The following is an 18,868-nucleotide window of genomic DNA, read 5'->3' on the forward strand; positions in this document are numbered from 1 at the left end:
AGCTGCCGTGCCCCCGCCAGTGCCACCGCCCGCGCCGTTGAGACACACGGCCTCACCCGAGCTTTCGGCCTCCTGCACATTATACTCGCCCTTCTTGCAAGCGGTGGACTGAACGTAGAAGGCCAGGCCGGCCCCCGCGGCCAATAGGGCCGCGCCCCCCGCCGCGCCGCCCACGGCGACCCACAGCCACGGACCTGCGGGGTGGAGACCCTCAAAGAGAGTGGCCCAGCTCAAGGCTCCCAAGACCGCCCACCTCTGCTCCCTCCCCATAGGTCAGTCCTCGCGGGCCTGGCAAGGAACCCCAGGGGACTCACAGCGTGGCGTGGGGGAAAGGAGAAAGCCCCCAAAGGCTACCCCGAGCGCTGGTGCGACCCCAGACCCATTTTACTCGTCACCTCAGCACATGAGGAGAGAAGCCCCTAGCCCCAGGGATACCCACAAGTCAACCAACTCTCTTCACCGGCAAAAGGATGAGGGTAGGGGGGGACTGGGTCATTCCTTCACCCCGGAAAACGCCACAGATACACGAAGTGTGGGGGAGGGGATCTCAGTGGGACCCTCCTCACCTCCAGGTCCCTCTCCAACAGCTCTTCTCCACACCCTCACAGTGCGGGGTAAATTGGATCTTTTCTACCATACACAACCTACCGCGTTACTAAGCCCCTCTCACAGCCGTCACAGCCCCGGAGGGTCCCTCCCCTTGAGCTGCAGTCCGTTCCCTCTTCCTCCACCTTTCACCCCCAACCCACCATCAATGCCCCACTCGTCAGGGTGCCCCTGACTTCTGCCCAGGCCCACTTCAGTCTCATCTGCGGGGAAGGAGAGGGAAGCAAGGACCGGGTCAGGGGCCCCGAGGCGCCGACCACGCCCCCTGCAGATCCTTCGCCCCGCCCCCAGCTGCCACTTACCAGCCACGCGCACTGTGATGCGCCGCGCGTGGCGCCCATGCGCGTTGGTGGCTGCGCACTCGTACTCGCCGCCGTGGCTGCCCATGGCGCCCGCCACGCTCAGCGTGCTGTTGTTGCTCGACAGGCCGATGTTGAGCGCCCCCGGGGGCGCGCGCCAGCTGATCTGGGCTGGGGGCCAGGCCTCCGCGCGGCAGGTCAACGTGAAGTTCCCGCCTGGCCGCACGCCTCCGGGGGGCGAGGCTGCCAACTCGGCCACCACCGGCCGGTCTGCAGAGGACAGGAGTTGCAGGAGCCCCTCAGAGCCGGCCCAGGCACTGACCAAGTGCCATTCCGCCCACCACAATGAGCACGCCCCTCAGATGCGCGGGCAGGGATCCGGCCTCCCATCAGAGCCACCTCCCCCGACTATCGGGCTGTAGTCAGCACTGAAATCCTGTGCCCTGCTTCACTGAAGGAGCGGTGGGGACCTGCACCAGTACCCTTTCGACCTAGAATTTGAGGGGGCCCGGGCTCCTGCTCCCTAGAGTTTTCATTACCCTCAGGTTTAGACCGGTAATCCCGGTCCCCGGGAAGGGGGACTGGAGGAGGTACCCTTGAGTTGCCCTGGGCAATCCCACTGCTGCACGTTACTGTTTTGGGAACCGAGTGCCCTCTAACCGGTGCTGCTCCCACTCACATTCCACGCCCACGGTAACCGTCCGTGCGTCCGTGCCATGCATGTTGGTGGCCAAGCAACGGTAGGTACCCGCATCCTCTCGGGACACGCGCAGCCGCTGAGGCCTGGGCACGCCCTCCCGGGAGCAGCGCACTTGTGGGGACGGGCGACCCCGGGCGGCACAGGCCAGCCCTGCAGCCTCGGCCCCTTCCAGCCACGTCTGGTGACTTGGACAGGTGGACTCATCCATTTGCGGCGGCGCTGCACCCTGGGGCACCCCTACTTCCCGCCAGCCTCGGCCCCGCTCACACTCCGTGCTCACGGCGACTGTCTTGACCATGGAGCCGTGCCGGTTGGTGGCATTGCAGATGTAGATACCAGGTGCCAGTTCACTAGCGATGCTGGGGACTCTGGGACTAGAGTCTGGGGATGCCAGCGGCAGCAGCATCCCCTCACTGGTGCCCTCTGAGCCGATGCACTCCACGCTTGGCTCTGGCTTTCCATCCACCTCACAAGAAAACAGCTGCCCAGATCCTTCCACCCATGTCCAGTTGCTGGGGCAGCTCAGCTCCTCAAAACTGGGGCCATCTGGGGAGCAGAAGGTCACACAAGGACTGGAAGTCAGGCCAGGGTTATCCTGACATACCCCACCTTGCCCTGCGTTGTCCTCACTCACATTCCACTGTCACAGCCACATTTTTGGTCACAGAGCCTCGAGCATTGGTGGCTTCACAGCGGTAGGTTCCTGCGTGCTCCCGGACCACATGCAGCAGGCCCTTGACGACCTCAGCCTCCCCAGAGCGCACACAGCTCACGCTGGGCGGTGGGACCCCATGTGCCACACAGCTCAGCGAGACCTCTGTTCCTTCCAGCCATGTAATGTGTTCTGGGCAGCCCATGCTGTCCAGTGATGGGGCGTCTGGAGAAGGGAGTGTTGTTGGGTTTGAGGTTTGGGGACTGGCCTCATGTTCCTAGACCCTCTTTCCATACGAGGGCGGCCACAAAGGGCTGGGCAGGCTGTGCCCTGCCCAGAGACAATAAACCAAAGAGGTTTTACACTGGTGGAGTGGTGAGCTGTTTTGAGTCCTTTTTTCTGATTCCTACAAAGTGCCCACAGAATCATCCCCAAGTCTTTGGCCTAAAAATTCTTAGACGGCTTGGAAAGCCCACCTTCCCAAGAATCTGTCCACGCGCCACACCCCAGACCCTTAGGGACACATCCACCTCTCCCCCTCCCTCCTTCTCCAAGATCTTCCCCTAATCCCATTCACCAGCCTCTTCCCTTTCCCAAAATCCTGCCCAAAGACACACTTCAGACCCTGTAGGCTAGTTAACCCTAGACCCTGAGAAACAGAAATGCGTCTTGTGCACCCCCACTCACACTCCACTGTCAGCGTCACTTCCTTGACTGCCTGGCCCTGGACGTTGACCGCAGTGCAGCGGTAAGTGCCGGCGAGAGCACGAGTGACGGGACCCAGCAGGCCCAGCGCCAGCACCGCCCCGCTGTCAGGCCGCTCACAGTGCACGGAGGGCGCGGGGTTTCCGCGGGCCTCGCAGCGCAGCATCTGCTCCGGGCCCTCTGGCCACGTCCAGCTCCTGGGGCAGTCCGAATCGTCCAGCCGAGGGGCGTCTGCAGGCAGGGGCGTGGGATACTGAGAAGCTAGACACGGTCCTTGAGGAAAAGCCCCACTTCCACAACACGGCCAGGGACTGGACAGGCCTTGGAAATCACGAGGGAGGCGAGAGGTTAAAGGCCAACTCACATAGGACGCGGAGTTCGGCGCTCTTGTTCTTGCTTAGGGTCTCCCCATCCACCTCGAGGATGGCGTCGCAGAAGAAGCTGCGCCTGTCGTCGTCCTCAGTGGCATTTAGCTGAAGCTGGGCGGGCTGCCCCGGGACAACGGCTGGAATTCCGTCCAGTGTGACCAGGGCTCCGGACCCAGGTGCGCAAGTTACTGTCACCACCTTCCCCTCGGGGGTGCTGGGCTCGCTCAGGGTCAGGACTGGCGCGGGGAAGCCTGGGGACGGGGCATTGGCCGGGAGTCCACTGACCACGCCCCTCCTGCGGGTCGAGGCTGCCCCTTATCTGCCTGAACTCTCTGGGCTCCTCCACCAAACTGTAGGTACCGCGCTCCGCCTCTCCGGATGCTTAGGCTCCGCCCCCTTGAGGTTGTCTGGCCACAAATTTACCGGGTCCTCGCTGGGTTTGCGACGTTCCCCTTCCCGTGGCGGCTCAGACTCCGCCTCTACAACTATTCTGTCTCAGTCCTCCAACTTTCCCACCCCTTAGGGACTCTGGGACCACGGCTACTCCCATACTAAGGCCCCGCCCACTCTTTCCCCTGCCTTCCCGTCCCTCTGTCTCCACCCCTGAGCCGCCGCGGTCCCGCTTCACTCCTTCTTACTGTAGACGGTCACGTTCTCTCGGCTCTCGCGGCTCTCGTCCCCCAGGGTCACGTTGCAGACCAGCTGCCTGGGACCCTCCTGTTCTGCGTTAGCTGTGGCTGTGGCAGTGGCCACGAGCGCGTCCCCCTCCAGGGTGATATCGGGACTCAGCCTGTGGTCCCCCAGCGCCAGGTAGACCCCAGCCTCCGAGGCTGGAAACAGCTCGTCCAAGGTGCAGCTCACGGGTCTTTCTGAGCCCACTTCCAAGAGCCGGGGGACAGCGAGGCGCGGGGGGTCCGGAGACAGGGCTGGGTGTCGAAGAACAGAGCTTGAATATAATGCATCGAACACTCAGTATGTACTAAGCTCTCTACCTGCACTATCTTATCGTATTATCCTCAAGGCACAGACAGGAAAACAACAGCTGGTGTATGTTGAAGTAAACACTGGAATTCAGAGCTCTCTGCCTTCAAACTTCTTAAACACTCGCCGGACCCATTTTCGTCCCCTTCTGCTCCCTCCACCCACTCACCGAAAGTTCGGAGCTCTCTGGGGGCGGAGCTGTTTGAAAACAGCCCCAGGCCATGCGGCCGCAGGTCCAGCTCCGCGCGGCAAGAGAAATTGGCCCCATAGTCCTCCCTTCGCGCCAGTACTGTAGCCGTAAGCACCGCGCCCCGCGCTCGGGGTGGCTCCCCGGCGAAGCTGCGACGGATGAGCTCCTGAGCGCCCCGCAACAGGGTCAATGTGAGGCTCCCACGAGGCCCAGCGCCTGGGACCCTACAGCTCAGGGTGAAGTTCTCGCCCACAGGCTGCCAGGCAGGCAGCGGTACCAGCTCTACACGATCCGGTCGCTCTGCAACGGGGGAACCACCGCTCTTGGAAACGCCTGGGCTCAGAGGCACGTGGCGTGGAACCCAGGGTCCCAGAGGCGGAGAACTTGGGGATCCAGAGGGTGGAGCATGAAGGGGAGGACCCTGTGACCCAGGGGGCGGGGCTTGCAAGGAAGGGAAAATAGTAGAGTGAGAGCGTGGCCGCTGAGAACTCACGGAAAGTGCGAATGAGCCCACGAGCCTGCAGCGTGCGCCGCGCGCAGCGGAAGAAGCAGACCGGCTGGGTCTCCGGCTCGCGGATGTCCACCAGCTGCCGCGCCAGCCAGCGCAAACCCCTCTGGGTCCCATTCCGGCGCAGCGAGGTCTCCAGGCCACCGCGCTCAGGTCGTGGGCAGTTGGTGCTGCAATTCAGCCACAAAGATCCCCCGCGCTCCACGAGCGCCACGCGGGGCTGCAGGTCCGCCCAAAAGGGCTCCTGCGCGACCGCTGACCAGGGAAACGTGGGCTCAGCCTAGGGAGCCACCTTCCTGGGATCTTAGTGCCCCTATGTCGAATCAGGGATTCCCGGGGAATTAGCGGCGGCCACAGCCAAGGAAGAACTCAGAAGTCCCGCGTCCTGCCCCGGCCTCAGGTTTGGAGGCGCGCTCCCAGGGTTCAAACCTCGAGGGCGTCTCTGGGACATGGCAGCAGAGAGCCCTGGACTCCAAGGTGCCAATGGAGTGATGGGAAAGCATGCGGGGAGGGGGGATGACACGAAAGACGGGGTCTTTGACGCACACAGCAATGATGGGAAGAGGGGACCTCGTGTGGAGGAAGGAAAACGAACTGGTTCTCAGGGTTCTTGCCAGAGAGGGGGAGACAGGTTGAGGCGAGGGCAAAGGAGAGATGAGGCTGAGTCAAGGATAAGTGAGGACCCCAAACCCGGGAGAAGAACACGGAAAGAAGACTCGAGACTGGGCTCATGGAAGGAACCGCGGTAACAGCTGAGGGACTCGGTTGCCAGGGCTCCGGATGGAGCGGGAATAGCGCCTCTGAGTCACAGCAGTTGGGGAGATCGGGTCTTTCCGGACCACGACTGAGGAGGATGTCAGTCCGTGGACCATGGAGCATAACAGAGCGTGGAGAGGTACCCCGGAAAGGGACAAGGGAGACACGGGGTCTCCAGGGCATGAGATGGGTGCGGAAGAGCACCCAGGATCTCGAAGAGGGTAGGGCAGATACCTGGGCCTGCGAGGAGTCTGGAAGCTGGGTCTCCAGTCTGTGTTGATGGGAAGAGGGATAGAGGGAAAGGCCCGGGCGCAAGGTGGGGCAGAAGCGTGGGAGTAGAGGGAGACGAGGGCGGAGCCGGGAGGGGCTTGTGGCCGCTTATCTGGTCCCGGAGCTCCGCCCCCGCCCTGTCCACCCTGAGCCAGGACCCGGCTCTTACCTGAGAGGCGGAAGAGCCCCAGGCCCAGGGCAGCCCAGAGGCCGAGCAACGCCCGGCACAGCCCCGGCGAGGGCCCTGGCATCGCCGCCGCGGGGGAAGCGCAGGAGGCGAGGAGAGCGCGAGCGGTGAGCTGGGCGAGAGGACGGCGCGGCGGGTGGGTTGTGGAGGAGGCAGAGTTGCGTTCCGGGATTGGTTTAACGTTGGTAACTTGGTTTCCAAGGAGGGGGCGGCGGCAGAGGCGGCTGGGGGGCGGGAGGGCGAGCGTGCTCCAAGCTCCCGGCCTCGGCGAAGGCGTGCTGGCAGGAGCAGGCGACCCCCGGGGTCTACGTGGAGGCACTCCCCATCGCCCGGAGCCTTCTGGGGGCGGCCGCGCGCTTCCGCGTCATCCTCGGCGGCGAAGCCGAGGTCGGGGGATGCTGGGTTGCCCTTTTCACTCCCCCCACCCTACCCCTAGCTTGGATGCTGTGGTAATGAGCTGGACTCAGAGCTCCGCCCCCATAGTTAGTTCCCCCACCCCACCCCCGCGCCCCTTGGGCCAGGGATTGGTTTGAGGGCTAAGAGAGATCTGTAAAGCAGAATGGGGGAAGGCACAATTCTAGGAAAGGGTGTGGGGATGCCTCCCTCACTGATCTTTCTCCTTTTGACCCGGGGAGCTGAGGGCTATAGCCACGCCTCTAGTCCCCCTCCGGCTCCGCCCCTGCACGCGACAGAGGGGGTGGGGACGAAAGTGCCAGCGAGTCGGGAACACGTGTGCGTGCGCGCAGCGTTCGCGGGCGTCTAAATTAGGGTCGGCTCTGCTCCGGGTCTGTATTTACCCAGCGTGCAGCGGGCACGTGTCTACGCGGCGTGTGTGAGCGCAAGCCGCGGAGGAGCGCCCCTGAATCCGCTTTCGGCGCGGTGGGCGGGGCCCTGGACCGCACCGGCCCTCCCAGATATCCAGTGCCGCCCGGCTTCTGTGTCCACGCGAGACCGAGAGACCAACTATGACACTTCGACCCTGCATCCGGGCCCTACGCTTTGACACCCCCCGCATGTGCCCACCAGGCCCAGTGATTATCAAGACGTCGCCAGAACGCGAGTCTGTGACACCCCACGTGGGCCATCTGATTGTTCCTCCCCCGCAGTGACAACATGGGTACCTTTTCTTCGTATCTACGTCCCTCAGTGTGTCATGTGACCCCGTCCATTTGCGCTCTCACCTCCAGCGCTAACGGTGAACTGTGGGGGTTAGTTCTCGCTCCACCCCTGTCCTCCTGGAAAGTGCTGGGTCTGAAGTGGAGGCGCGGGGGGGAGGATGGGAAACGAAACTTAACATCCAATCAGAGCTGCTGCGTGGCCGCGGCGGAGCCAATGCGGGGGGGGACCATACTGTGAGCCAACCCTTCCACAGCCCAAAGCCCTCCAGTGCCCAAGCTATGCCCATGTGCACCCCACTGATGATGCCCTCAGGGCAGGTGTATTACCACACTTGGCTGGAAACGCACAGGGACTGGGGGCCCCGGGTCCCCAGGTGGATGAGAATGAGGAAACCTCAGATGCCCTCAGAGATGCGAGGAGCTTGGAGAAAGTGATTGAGGCCAGGCCAAACAAGACCACTTCCTCAGAGGAGGCGCACTAGTGGGGGACCTTTAGGCCGTGTGGCAGAGGCTGACTGAGGAGGACTTTATTGAATCAGTCAGGGTTCCCCAAATTGCCCCACATTCCTTCTTCCTCCCGCTCGGCCGGCAGAGACCCTCCTCTCTTTACTCTGGTTCTGCACCAGTGGCCGGTTTCGCAAGTAGGCAGCCCCCACGACGAGGAGGATCGCCACAAAGGCTGCGATGGAGGTGGAGGCCAAGGCTTTGGGCGCGGGGCGCCAAGCTGGGGACGGGAGCTGAGAATTAGGAACGGAGCACTGGGAGACAGGACCACCCGCCTGGAGCTCCCGCTTGACTCGCTGCCCCTCCCCTCCAGTGCCCAGGATTACAATGCCTCACCGAGGACTGTGGGCGTTATGGGTGCCGAGCTGCTGCGGACCACCAAGCCATCAAGACTGAGGCGTGCGTGGCAGGTCACCGGTTTCCACAAGTCGCGGGGCCTGGCGGGCAACGTGTACGTCAGCGTCACGTTGGCCAGATCAGAGCCGGTGTAGCGCTTCAGGTTCTCAGAGTAGATGACCCGGCCGCCGCGCCTCAGCGTCACCACCAGGAAGCCCACGGGGAATACGTGCGTCACGTGGCAGCGTAGAGTGTACTCATTGCCCACTACGAGTGGAGGCTCCAGGATCACGCTTTGCGGCCGTTCTAAAGCAAGAGGGGGCCTCTGAGCCAGGGCCGCGTGCGCCCCCTAGCGCGACTGTTAAATACCCCCTCCGTCCCCCTCCCCTCACCCCAACAAGGCCTGAACCCGCGTCCCTCACTGTAGGCGGTGATCTTGGCCTTGGCCCCCCGTGTTTCTCCAGCGCAGGTGACGAAGCAGCGCACCTCGGAGCTCCAGGCCCTCACGTCCAACAGCTGGTAGGATACCCAGCCGGGCCCACTGAGCGTTTGGCCCCGCTGCAGCGGAGTGCTGAGGCTGGAATTCTCCGGCAGGGGGCAGCTAGTGCTGCAGTTGAGCCACACTGAGCCCCCCGGCTGCACCGCCTTGAACTGGGGGCTTATGTGCACCCAGAACGGCTCTGAGGTCTCCGAGGGCGCCGGGGAGCTGCCTCCCGGGCCTTGCGCCCGCGCTCCCCGGCGCCGACGCGCTCTCCCGCCTCCCGGGTAGGCGGCCGCCAGCAAAAGCAGCAGCGAGAGGGGGAGCAGAGACCCCATGGCAAAGGGCCCAGACTGAGGGGCGAGCGCCAGGGAGCCAGGGCTGGCTCTGGAGATAAGGAGGCCTGCAACCCCGCCCCTGCAGCCCCACCCAGAGAGACGGAGGCCCCTAGAGGGCCTAGGAGCCTGCAGTACGTAAGCCCCTCAGCCCCTCCCTCAGCTCAAGAACGAGATTCCAGACCTTTGTAAAGCAAGGGTCAGAGAGTTTTCTGGAGAAGAATCTTTAATTTTCGCTTGAGTCTCAAAAGGTCCTAACAAGCCCCAGATTTGGATTAGAGCCTCAGGGGTGGGCCTTGAACCAGCAGCCTTTTCCTGGGGGAGGAAGTGGGAGGACAGGGCTGGAAAGGGTTCCAACTGGATGGGTCACCTCCCCTCAACTCAGGCGCATATGAAAAAGCTTTATTAGCAGGAGAGAGGCTTCCGGAGCTGGGAGTGGATCTTCCCAGGCCTCTCCTCCCTACTGCCTGCACCCCTCATCTCTTTAGGAACCTGGGGCTGCCAGAGTGCTCTGTTCTTGCATGGGCCCACTGAGATGGAAACAGGACAAGGTGAACACACGGGTTGGGCATAGTTTCATGGAACTCCGTGGTTTAGCTGCCAAGGTGTCATTGTGAGCACTGAGATGCATATGGGCAGAGAGGGGGCTAACAGGTCAGTGTCCGTGATGGGGGAGGAGTCGGGGCTCAGTGGGTTGTCCCTGGGCATGTCACCAACTAAACCATATCACCATTGTCAGACCCCTTCTGGAGGAAAGCAGCTTCGCCAATGGAATGGGAAATTCCAGCCCCACTTGATCTCTTCTGCCAGGTACTCCTGTGCAGTGCACAGCTAGTACGACTGTACCTGGCAACCCTGAATGAGGTTAGACTGAGAGCTCCCTGAGGACAGGAACTCATGTTCCTCTTCTTTACCATTCTAGCCCACATAAAAGGCACCCAATAAATAGCTGGTAAAAGAACAAATTAATAAATATGTCACCATCAAAATTTGGGGACAGCCTGGGGCCAGCAGGGCTGGAGCTGGCATCTGTCAGAGGAAGTATGGGGGTATGTGTTTCCATGGGGTTTGTGTCTGTGCAGGCTACTTCTCTTTTAGGACTGGAGGGCCTCAGCACACGCAGCAGGGCTGAGTTTCACTGTTTCCCAGTTGGGCGTCCCATGTTGAGTGTCGTGCCACACCCCGCCCCAGACAGGTCAGGCTTTGAGATCCCTCACAGTCATGCCCCAAGTCCTGCCCCCTCCTTGTGGCTCAGTCCTGTGGCTCCAGGTCAGGTAGGTAGGAGGCCTGGGGATCCTAAGTGTGGAGGTGCCAGGACCCCAAGTGCTGTCTGTATCCTGAGGCCTCTATCCTGTCCTCAGGCATCCTGGGAAGGTGGGCGGAGCTGCATGGCTTGCGACGACCACCGTTGTTCAATGTGGCACCGCTGCCACTGTGTGGGGGGCTGAGGAGGAGGTGGGGTCCTGGCCCCCCGTTCAGGGGGGCGTGGCCGGTGTGTTCAGCTTCATGGCAGCCGCCTCCTGGGCCTTCTGTAGTTTGTATTTCTGGATCTTCCGCTGGCGGTTATAGAGGTAAGCCGCTGTGCTCACAGTTCCTAGGATGCCAGCAACTGCCACCAGAATGATGATGAGTATGTTGCTCTGGTAGTCTGTGTGGACAGAGGGTGTGATGAGGGTTGAGCCAGGCTCACTGGCCCTGCCCTACCCAGCCCTAAACACCAGCACACTCACAAGTCACATTCACAACCACTTCGCGGGTGACCACACCACGGGGGCTCCGGGCCTGACACAGGTAAGTGCCCGCAACCTCCCGCTTGACAGGCCTCAGGTCCCCGATGGGTAGCAAAGCATCATCCCCCTTCCGGCGACATTTCAGCTCAGGAACCGGGTTCCCCCAAGCTTGGCACCGCAGGGTCTGCTGGGAGCCTTCCTCCCATGTCCAGTTTCCCGGACAATCCGTCTGGTCTAGTCGGGGACCATCTGGAGAAACACAGCAAGATGAGGGAGGGGGTGAGGGACCAGGAGGACACCCCTCACCACCTAGGACTGGAAGACCCTGGGGAGGAATCTGGGGAGAGGACTGGGGGGGGGGAGGCTCAGAGGGCAGGAGCTCATGGGGTCTTATGGGTTGGGTCCCAGGGATTAGGGGTGATTGTCCAGTGGCCCCACTCACACAGGACGCGGAGCTCCCGGGTCTGGTTCTTGTGCATCAGGTGTCCAGCCACGAGCAGGGCAGCAGAGCAGGAGAAGCTGCGTCTGTGGTCCGCAGCGCTGGCATTTAGTTGGAATTGTGCTCTGGGTGCTGGAGTCCCCGATGGGAGCCCGCTCAGCGACACCACGACTCCAGCCTGGGCCTCACACTCCACAGTCACCACAGTCCCTTCTGAGACCTCTGGCTCACTTAGGGTCAGGTTGGGTGCGGGGAAGCCTGCGAGGAGTGGGCACACAGTGAGCACCGCCCCCAGTATTGGCTCCACCCCTTGGAAGCACCGCCCCATCTTGACTTACGGTACAGTATCACATTCTCCTTCCACTTCCGGTCTTGGCCTCCCAGTGTCACCACACACGCCAGCTGCTGGGTGCCCTCCTCTTCTGCGTTCGCCTTGACACTGGCCGTGGCCAAGACGGAGTCCTTGCCGTACAGGGGTGTACAGTGCAGTTCCTGTTCTGCCAGTGTTAGGTGGACTTCGGCCTCCACAGCTGGGAACAGCCCATCCAGAGAGCAGTTCACAGTCCACTGTGTGCCCACTTCCACAATCTTGGGGGTAGCAAGGCGTGGCTGGGTCTCTGGCAGGACTGGGGAGAGAGGGTGCGTGAGAATAGAGAGGGGACAGGCAACCCGAAGCCCCTTTTTGGGGGCATTTTCGTTCCCCCATCTGGGACATCCTCTGGTTTCCAGAGACTCTGTGGCCTGGGTCACCCCCTGTCCCGGGACCCACGCCTGGTTACAGTCTTCTCAGAAGATCCTGCAGCTAGGGCACCCCATCCCAGACCACCCCACGCCAACGGCCAAGAACATGCTCTTTCCAGAAGCCTTTGTAATCTAGGTCACCACCTTAGCACCCCCACGACCAGAGGCCTCTCTCCCCGCCCCGCACCCCAAGTAGGAACACCCCCTGAGCCCATCCTCTCTGGCGGCTTCCCAGTGCCTCACCAAAGGTTCGGAGCTGCCTGGGGGCCGAGCTGTTCTGGAACAATCCCAGCCCTCGGGGCCTCAGGTCCAGTTCCGTGCGACAGGAGAAATTGGCGAGGTGGTCGTCTCTGCCCGCCAGCACCGTGGCCGTGATCTCGGCGGGCTCCCCGAAGGCCGGCTTTCGGCTCAGCTCCTCCTCCCCGCGGAGCAGCACCACCGTGAGGCTGGTCCGGGGCGCCCCGCCTGCCACTTGGCAGCGCAGAGTGAAGTTTTCGCCCACGGGCTGCCAGCGGGGTAGGGGTAACAGCTCCACTCGCTCCGGGGTCCCTGGGTGTTAAGGGGGCGGGGGGTGGTGGTGTGTGAGCAGGACAGGCTGCCCGCCCGCAGGGGGCGCTGGGGCGCCGGCTGCACCTGTCCCAGGAGCCCCACCCCTCTCCACTCTTGACAAACACTCCCCAAACCACCTAAGCCAGGCAGGAATGTTAAGAGCTTCAGTATAAACCGGTGGGAAGTCCCCAGGTGGTTGGGAAGGCGGCAAAAGCAATTCTTTATTCACTGAAGCATCTGAGAGTGGAAAGTGGAAAAGAACCTCAAAGTCTATCACCGGGAGTCCCGTCAAATAAATGCAGGAAATTTAAGCTGCTGGGTCCAGTAGATTGTTTTTAAAAGCCCCCTGCTCCCCCTTCTCTTCTTCTTGGCCTTAGTTTTCTCCAAAGCACCTCTCACCGTCTGACATCCGAAGGTGACATACATCTACTCAGCTAACTTGTTTCTCCTCTAAGTCCCCCCCACAGAAGGCCAGCCTGGGAGGGCAGGGGTCTTTGCTTTGCCCCCTGACGCACCGCTGGTACACAGTAGGCTCTTTATATTCATAGAAAGAATAAGGTTGAGCCACCCACACTGACTCGAGGGCTTTCAGAAGCCCCCCTTTAAGGGAAAGAAGTTCTCAAATGTGCCATGCGAGCCCCTGAAATGGTAAAAATGCAAGAACAACCCACAGACACTCAAAATGAAACTCTGAATATCCCCCGAACACACAACACGTGGGCTTAGGGTCTCCGCTCCGCAGGAGGTAACAGAATATCAAGCCTGGACTGCTGGTGAAAATTGAGAGCAGCGGCCCAGTGAGCTAGGACTCAGCACTGAGACCCCCACCCCAGGCTTCCCAGGGAGGGGTCTTAAGGACTGCTGTTTACTATTCCCATCCCAAGAGCCGCTGAAATGTCTGTTGAAGTGTCAGGGCTGACGCCTAGCTTTGGGGCTTCGCTGCTGTGAGCTGTACATGAGTGACTTCGCCTCTGCAATAGTTGTAGAAATCGAGCCTCAGTTTCCTGAGCTGTAAAATGGGTTAATTGGAGGTAAGACTTTTATTCGTCCACTTAAGAGGCAGAGAGAATGACTGTTTATGGGCATGAGGTTTCTTTTTAGGGTGACTGAAATGTTCTAAAATTAGATCGTGGTGATGGTTGTACAACTCTATACGTTAAAATGTGTTGAATTGTACACTTCAAAGAGGTGTCTTTTATGGTATGTACACGATATCTCAATGAAGCTGTTTTAGGAAATAAAAGGGCAAGAAACCCCTCAGATGTCCAGTGCTTACCTCTAACCACCTGCTGCAAACACGAATTTGCAGAGCTGGTGTAAACCTCAAACCTCAGCCACCCCCCCTCCCCCCGCCGAAATGGAATTCACATCTCCGAGCCCAGCTCCTTGCCCTTAAGGTCAGACTGGGGGAGGAGGTCTGTCTTGCTTGGACCTCTCCCTGAGCCCCAACCTTCAGTCTTGGTTACTTCACTCTTCAAATATTTGTCTGCCCTCCCTTCCTGTACCCAGCCACTGCCCACACATGTGGTCTGGACGAGGTCCACAGCCAACTGCTCTCTGGCTTCCCGTAAGCCTTCTGCTATCCAGAACCCTGGCCTGCTCACACACCCTCCATGGCTCCCTATCACTCTGCAGAGAAGGTCTCAGCTCCTCGACCTGGCATTTGAGGCCCTGCCCACCTCAGCTCTAATCACACCAATCTCTTGGTATTCAGCCCCTCCTAACACCCCTCCCCCCATCTGCATGTTTTCCCACTCAAACTTTTGTCTAGGCTCTTCCCTCTGTCCTGAGTGTCTGTCTATCAACTCCTACTCAACCTTCAAGGCCCAGTTAGGGGTCACCTCCTACAGGAGTTAACACCTTCATTCTTTCTAGAGAAAGCTCAGCCACCCAGGGATCCTGGGGGTGGGGCGGGACAGAACTAGATAGCGTGCCTCCTAGGGGACCCCTCTACTGTGTGCCGGGCATCTGTTCCATTTCACAGAGCTGGAGAAATGAGGGCAAAGTCTGGTACCCAAATGCACAGAGGGAGAAACGTCACAGAGCCAGGACTCCAACTTGGAGCACTGGGCTCTCAGCTAGCAGGCCGAAATGCAGAAGTCCTTCGGGGAGGTTTGCCTGGGGTTTCACAGGCCACCGGGAATGTTCGGGGACTCTCCTCACCTGGCCAGCATCTGCTCAAACACGCTCCAGGTCAGAAGCAAAGCTGCTATTTTCCCAAAGGCTTCCTTTGCCCGGGCCCCGTGAGGTGGAATGTTCTTTATGCCTCACGGCGTCACCATACCCGTGCGAGGAGGGCTCGTGGGAAATTCACTCAACAAGCCATGTCCCCCACCATCGCCCAGTTAGTCAGGGCCACGCTGGGAGCGGAACCCGAGACTGGCTGATTCCAAGACCAGTCGGCCAGTTCTCTTTAGTTTCTTCCTTCCTTGTTCTTTTCGTTTTGTTTTGTTCGCATCCGCGTTTTCTTTCTTTATGGCCTATGGTAATAGTAATTCTCGCAGGGCAAAATGCCCCAAGGAAAAGAAGGCACATTGGGACAGCTCGCCCCTTGCCCTCCCCCAGAGCAGCCTCCCCCGGCTTCTGTGCTCACAGCCAGCTAATACTATCACTTCCTGCGTTTCCTCTCACGCCTCCTTCATGTGCCAAAACAGGCGTCCCTCGCCCGGCCGTGCTGCTCCTTAATGCCGGGGATGGAGGCCACTCACCCTGGGCGTAGCTCCTTCCCTGAAACTTGACAGTACACCTTGGAGCTCATTCTCTGTTGGGGACACAGGAGCTTCCTCTTTTTTTTTTTTTTTTTGTGCAGCTACATACTATTCCACCACATGGTCAAACGAGGGTTTATCTCCCCCGCCCTCTACGCCCGAGTGGCTTGCAAACGTCTGCCCTTCCAAATAAAGCTGCGATGAATAAGCCCATCGTATGCCCTGTCCAGCTCCCTCGTGGATGGGGCCACGTGGAAGCCCGGCGCCCAGGAGTGCGACTTCTATGTCCAAGCACACGGGCCTGTGTCACTTGGAGAACTGACACCCCTTTCCCTGCTCAGGGTTGTGCTTCTTGAAGCTTCCACCCTGTCCGCGATGGCCCAGGACTGCCTGCTTCCCCCCAGTCTGGCGAGCACAGCTGCTAGCGAGTCTTTTGATTGTTGCCAATACGTGAAAAATGCCGTCTCCCGGCTGCTTTGAAAGGGTCTCTTCAAGAGTCACATCTAGGATCTGTGACATGTTGAAAGAGGCCTAGAGTATTCGACTGTACTGAACCTCTGTAATGCGCTAAAGGCACCCAAGAAAATGCAAGAAGGGGTTTCAAAGGACAATGAGGCTCTCTGAAGATGGGCCCACCAGTCCTTCAGTGAGTCAGCTCAGGCCCCACCACCGAGCAACCAGGGCTGTCCTGGCCTGCGGGGACCCCCACGCGCCCACCTCTCCCCCACCAAGCCTGCCTAGTCCCAACCCCCGGGCCCAGCCACTCACAATACACGGTGAGGGTCATTGCAGCCGTCGTCTGTGTGTGACAGTTTGCAAAACATATTGGATGGCTATCTTCTTGCACATCACTCAGTTCAAAGACCTTCCAGTGGTCCCCATGGGCCACTTCCTTCTTACTCAACTGAGTCTCCAGGCCCAAGATGGGGGGCTGGTCACAGGAAGTACTGCAGTTCACCTGGATAGAGCCTCCTCGGGGTATGATGGCTTCTGGGGGGTGCGCTGATGTTTGCGCACCTCCAAGTCCTAGAACAAAAGATGGAGGAGGGGACAGGCATTACAAATTGGGTTCACCAACAATTACCGCGTACCCAGCCTGTGCTAGGTGCTGGGCGCATAGCCTTGAATGAGACAAAACTCTGCCTTCAGTGTGGGAGACAGAAAAATTCACAGGCAAACAAGATAATTAATAACAGATGTTAATACGAGTTGACAAAAACAAAACAGGGTGATAGAACAGACAGTGCCTTGGCGACAGGGTAATGTGCGTGCGAATGATGAGAAGGGGCTGGCCATTCAGAGAACGGAAAAATTAATTCCAGGCAAAAGGAACAAGTGCAAAGGCCCTGCGGCATGGTGGCCGGAGCAGAGTGAGCGAGGAGGAAGAGTTGGGAGAAAGGAGGTCAGAAGATTGTGTGGGCGGTACAGACCATGCCAAGGACTTGTTCTTCTTTCTGAGGGCAAAGGGAAACCATGGAGGATTTTAGCAGAGAAAGGACATGAAGTCAGTGTTATTCTCCCTCCTAAGATGTAAGGTGGAGGGGGCTAGCCCTCCGGGAATGGAGAGGTTCCAATTAAGCTGGCTCCCTACTCCCTCTGGCAAGTGGTCTCCCCTTCTCCAGGCCTCAATTTCCCCATCTGTAAGGTGGGTGAATATAGTCATCCCGGCTCCTGCTAATGCAATACACGAAAAAAATGTCTTGTCTGGGCCCACCCCTTCTCTCCCTCCTCCAAAGATTCCTGTCCTCAGCTTTGGGTCTACTCCACCTGAGGGGGAAGCGTGGGAAACGGCAGCTCTGTGAATTCTCCAAGAGTAATGGGATGGTTCCCATTTCTCAGAGTGAAGTGGTGAGTCTGGGAGAGGTGACATTTCTCACCTAAAAAGCAGCAGAATCCAGCCTGGCATCTGGACTAGAACCCTTTGTTGAGCTGGTAAGCACAGGTGTCCCTTCCCCACAATCGGGCTTCCCCACACTGATGGCCATGTGTGACCCACTGCCCCCCTTTCTCCCCTCCCTCCAGACTGGAGTTGGTGGAGGGGTGCTGGGGCGTCTCAGTCTCAGCCTCTGGTCCCTGGGCAAGTCAGCCCTGGAATTCCCCTGAGCAGAAGCAGTCCCGGACTTCCCCAGGGGTAGGGGATGAGGAACAGAATGTACGTTTGTGTTGGGGGGGGGGTCCCCAGCCTACTCAACTTCGCGCCGGACCCGTCCCCATACCGTCTGACCGAGTCCTGGAGCCAGGTGCGGCATTGGGCCAGGACACAACCATTTCGAGGTGGCGGCTCTTGCGTTCTCCATTTTACAGCTGAGAAACTGAGGCTCTGGGAGGCTCAACCTGTAGCTTGAGGCCACCCATCGGATTGACGCAGGGTCTGGATTCGAACCCACTGCTGTTGTCTTTGACTCTAGCCCCAACTTCCCACAAACAGCTACGTAAGTACGATTGGGGCTTATACCCAGCTGGCCGGGAGTCGGTCCTCCCAGTACATCCTGGACCCCGGGAGTTGGCACGACGGCAGCCCCCACCCCTGACTCACCTGGGAGCAGAGCTCCGATCAGGGCCAGGAGTGCTGGCAGCGCGGGACGGGCGGTGCCGGGAGCCATAGCCGGCCAAAGGAGGGCGGAGAGCGCGCGGCAGAAGCGCAGAGGCGTGCGGCGCGGACTGCGCTACTGGAGAGCGCGGGAGTTTTTATAGTGGCCTGGCCGGGCACGGGGGGACAGAGGGGGCGGGGCTGCTTTCCCGGAAACCTCGTGCCTTCCCCTCCGGAAGGAGGGCTCCGGCATTTCCGGATGGAGAGGGTATCGAGCTCAAGTTGTGTTGTCCCCCCTCTCGAGCGCTGGAATTTCCGAGTTGAAGCAACGGGGGCCGCAGCGGCCCCGCGGGCCCCAGGGGCCGCTCCTGGCGCTAGGGGTCGGGTCCCGGGTCCCCGCTGACCGTGGTTCTGCGTTTACGCTGCGCTAAACGTTTTACTGAATACTGCCAACTATCCTGGACGGTAGGAACTGTTAATGAGTCCGTTCCACGGAGGGGTAAATCGAGACTCCGAGCTGCGAGGGGATTCGGACTCAATTCTGACGCCCCAGCGCATGCCGGCCTCTTTAACTGAGTGCAGGGTCCCTCGCTTGGATGGGGGCCCAGAAATCCCTTCGGGGCGTTCTCTATCAAGGGCGCCCCTCCCCAAGGAACATGTACCTGCCCAGCCGACAGATTTCCCGAGAAGCCGCAGGAGCAAGCCCGGGCACATTCTGGCGTCCGCGAAACCTGGGGGTGAGGACTAGCGGCGTCATCACGTCCGGGACCCTGCATCCCCCCCCTCCGATGGGTGCTTCCACCCCCGCGGCCTCGCTTCCCCTTTCGGCCTCCGCATTGGGGACATCTTCACGGCTTCCAGAAAAAGGAAGGAAGCCGCGTGGTCCTGACGCGCCGAGTCCCCCCCTGCGGTTCCCAGGCTCCTCGGGGAAACTGAGGCCGCAAACCTTGAGTGGAAAGGGGGCGCTCGGACCCTTCCCTTCCTCAGGGAAACAGCTCCCCGGCCCCCAAGTGGGGCGGGGAGAAGAGATGGTTAAATTCCAAGCGGTAGGCGCGGCAGCTGAAACTTGAGCGCTGGGTGCCCGCGCTGACTACGTGCGGAGGTTTGCACCCGCTAATTCCGTCAGGGCCGGGTGGGGCGAGCTTAGTCTCTGGACCGCCTGCACGCCCCCCCCCCCC

At 60.3% G+C, this 18,868-nt stretch overlaps 3 protein-coding genes and 1 long non-coding RNA gene across 4 annotated transcripts in view; 1 reads left to right on the forward strand and 3 right to left on the reverse strand.

Moving 5' to 3' along the window:
• ICAM5 (intercellular adhesion molecule 5) overlaps positions 1-6,286 on the reverse strand; it is a 6,504-nt gene extending 218 nt beyond the window's left edge. Inside the window, exons 1-11 of the mRNA XM_040629368.1 lie at positions 6,205-6,286; positions 4,995-5,264; positions 4,481-4,801; positions 3,969-4,256; positions 3,327-3,581; positions 2,945-3,193; positions 2,240-2,482; positions 1,873-2,151; positions 1,585-1,824; positions 909-1,175; positions 1-194 (exon numbers count right to left, since the gene is read on the reverse strand). The exon at positions 1-194 is cut by the window's left edge and continues 218 nt beyond it. Of these exons, the coding sequence (XP_040485302.1) occupies positions 1-194; positions 909-1,175; positions 1,585-1,824; positions 1,873-2,151; positions 2,240-2,482; positions 2,945-3,193; positions 3,327-3,581; positions 3,969-4,256; positions 4,481-4,801; positions 4,995-5,264; positions 6,205-6,286 (2,688 nt within the window). The remainder of the gene's footprint in view (positions 195-908; positions 1,176-1,584; positions 1,825-1,872; positions 2,152-2,239; positions 2,483-2,944; positions 3,194-3,326; positions 3,582-3,968; positions 4,257-4,480; positions 4,802-4,994; positions 5,265-6,204) is intronic.
• LOC121102546 lies at positions 6,010-7,352 on the forward strand. The gene is made up of 2 exons (XR_005834627.1): positions 6,010-6,329; positions 7,024-7,352. It is a non-coding gene; the product is annotated as an uncharacterized LOC121102546 (long non-coding RNA).
• A 492-nt stretch (positions 7,353-7,844) lies between these two features.
• ICAM4 (intercellular adhesion molecule 4 (Landsteiner-Wiener blood group)) lies at positions 7,845-9,011 on the reverse strand. The gene is made up of 3 exons (XM_008708128.2): positions 8,603-9,011; positions 8,181-8,486; positions 7,845-8,064 (listed from the first exon to the last, which is right to left on the reverse strand). The coding sequence occupies exons 1-3, from the start codon at positions 8,994-8,996 to the stop codon at positions 7,880-7,882; spliced, it is 885 nt and encodes a 294-aa protein (XP_008706350.2). The 5' UTR covers positions 8,997-9,011; the 3' UTR covers positions 7,845-7,879.
• A 195-nt stretch (positions 9,012-9,206) lies between these two features.
• Positions 9,207-17,873, reverse strand: ICAM1 (intercellular adhesion molecule 1). The gene is made up of 7 exons (XM_008708129.2): positions 17,697-17,873; positions 15,929-16,186; positions 12,147-12,452; positions 11,501-11,788; positions 11,166-11,420; positions 10,724-10,972; positions 9,207-10,641 (listed from the first exon to the last, which is right to left on the reverse strand). Exons 1-7 carry the CDS (start codon positions 17,761-17,763, stop codon positions 10,469-10,471), a joined length of 1,596 nt encoding a protein of 531 aa, XP_008706351.2. The 5' UTR covers positions 17,764-17,873; the 3' UTR covers positions 9,207-10,468.
• Positions 17,874-18,868: the final 995 nt, after the last annotated feature.

Source organism: Ursus maritimus, unplaced genomic scaffold (genome assembly GCF_017311325.1).
Source record: "Ursus maritimus isolate PB19 unplaced genomic scaffold, ASM1731132v1 scaffold_14, whole genome shotgun sequence".
Taxonomy (NCBI): domain Eukaryota; kingdom Metazoa; phylum Chordata; class Mammalia; order Carnivora; family Ursidae; genus Ursus; species Ursus maritimus.

Excerpts from the sequence above, each read along its gene's own strand:
- ICAM4 (XM_008708128.2), bottom strand. The coding sequence starts at position 8,996 with ATGGGGTCTCTGCTCCCCCTCTCGCTGCTGCTTTTGCTGGCGGCCGCC. Across the intron at positions 8,487-8,602 it reads GGCCAAGATCACCGCCTACA|AACGGCCGCAAAGCGTGATC; the intron begins GTGAGGGACGCG and ends CTCTTGCTTTAG. Across the intron at positions 8,065-8,180 it reads CATAACGCCCACAGTCCTCG|CTTGGCGCCCCGCGCCCAAA; the intron begins GTGAGGCATTGT and ends TCCCGTCCCCAG.
- ICAM1 (XM_008708129.2), bottom strand. The coding sequence starts at position 17,763 with ATGGCTCCCGGCACCGCCCGTCCCGCGCTGCCAGCACTCCTGGCCCTG. Across the intron at positions 12,453-15,928 it reads AATGACCCTCACCGTGTATT|GGACCCCGGAGCGAGTGGAG; the intron begins GTGAGTGGCTGG and ends CTTAACACCCAG. Across the intron at positions 11,421-11,500 it reads GGAGAATGTGATACTGTACC|GCTTCCCCGCACCCAACCTG; the intron begins GTAAGTCAAGAT and ends CACTCCTCGCAG.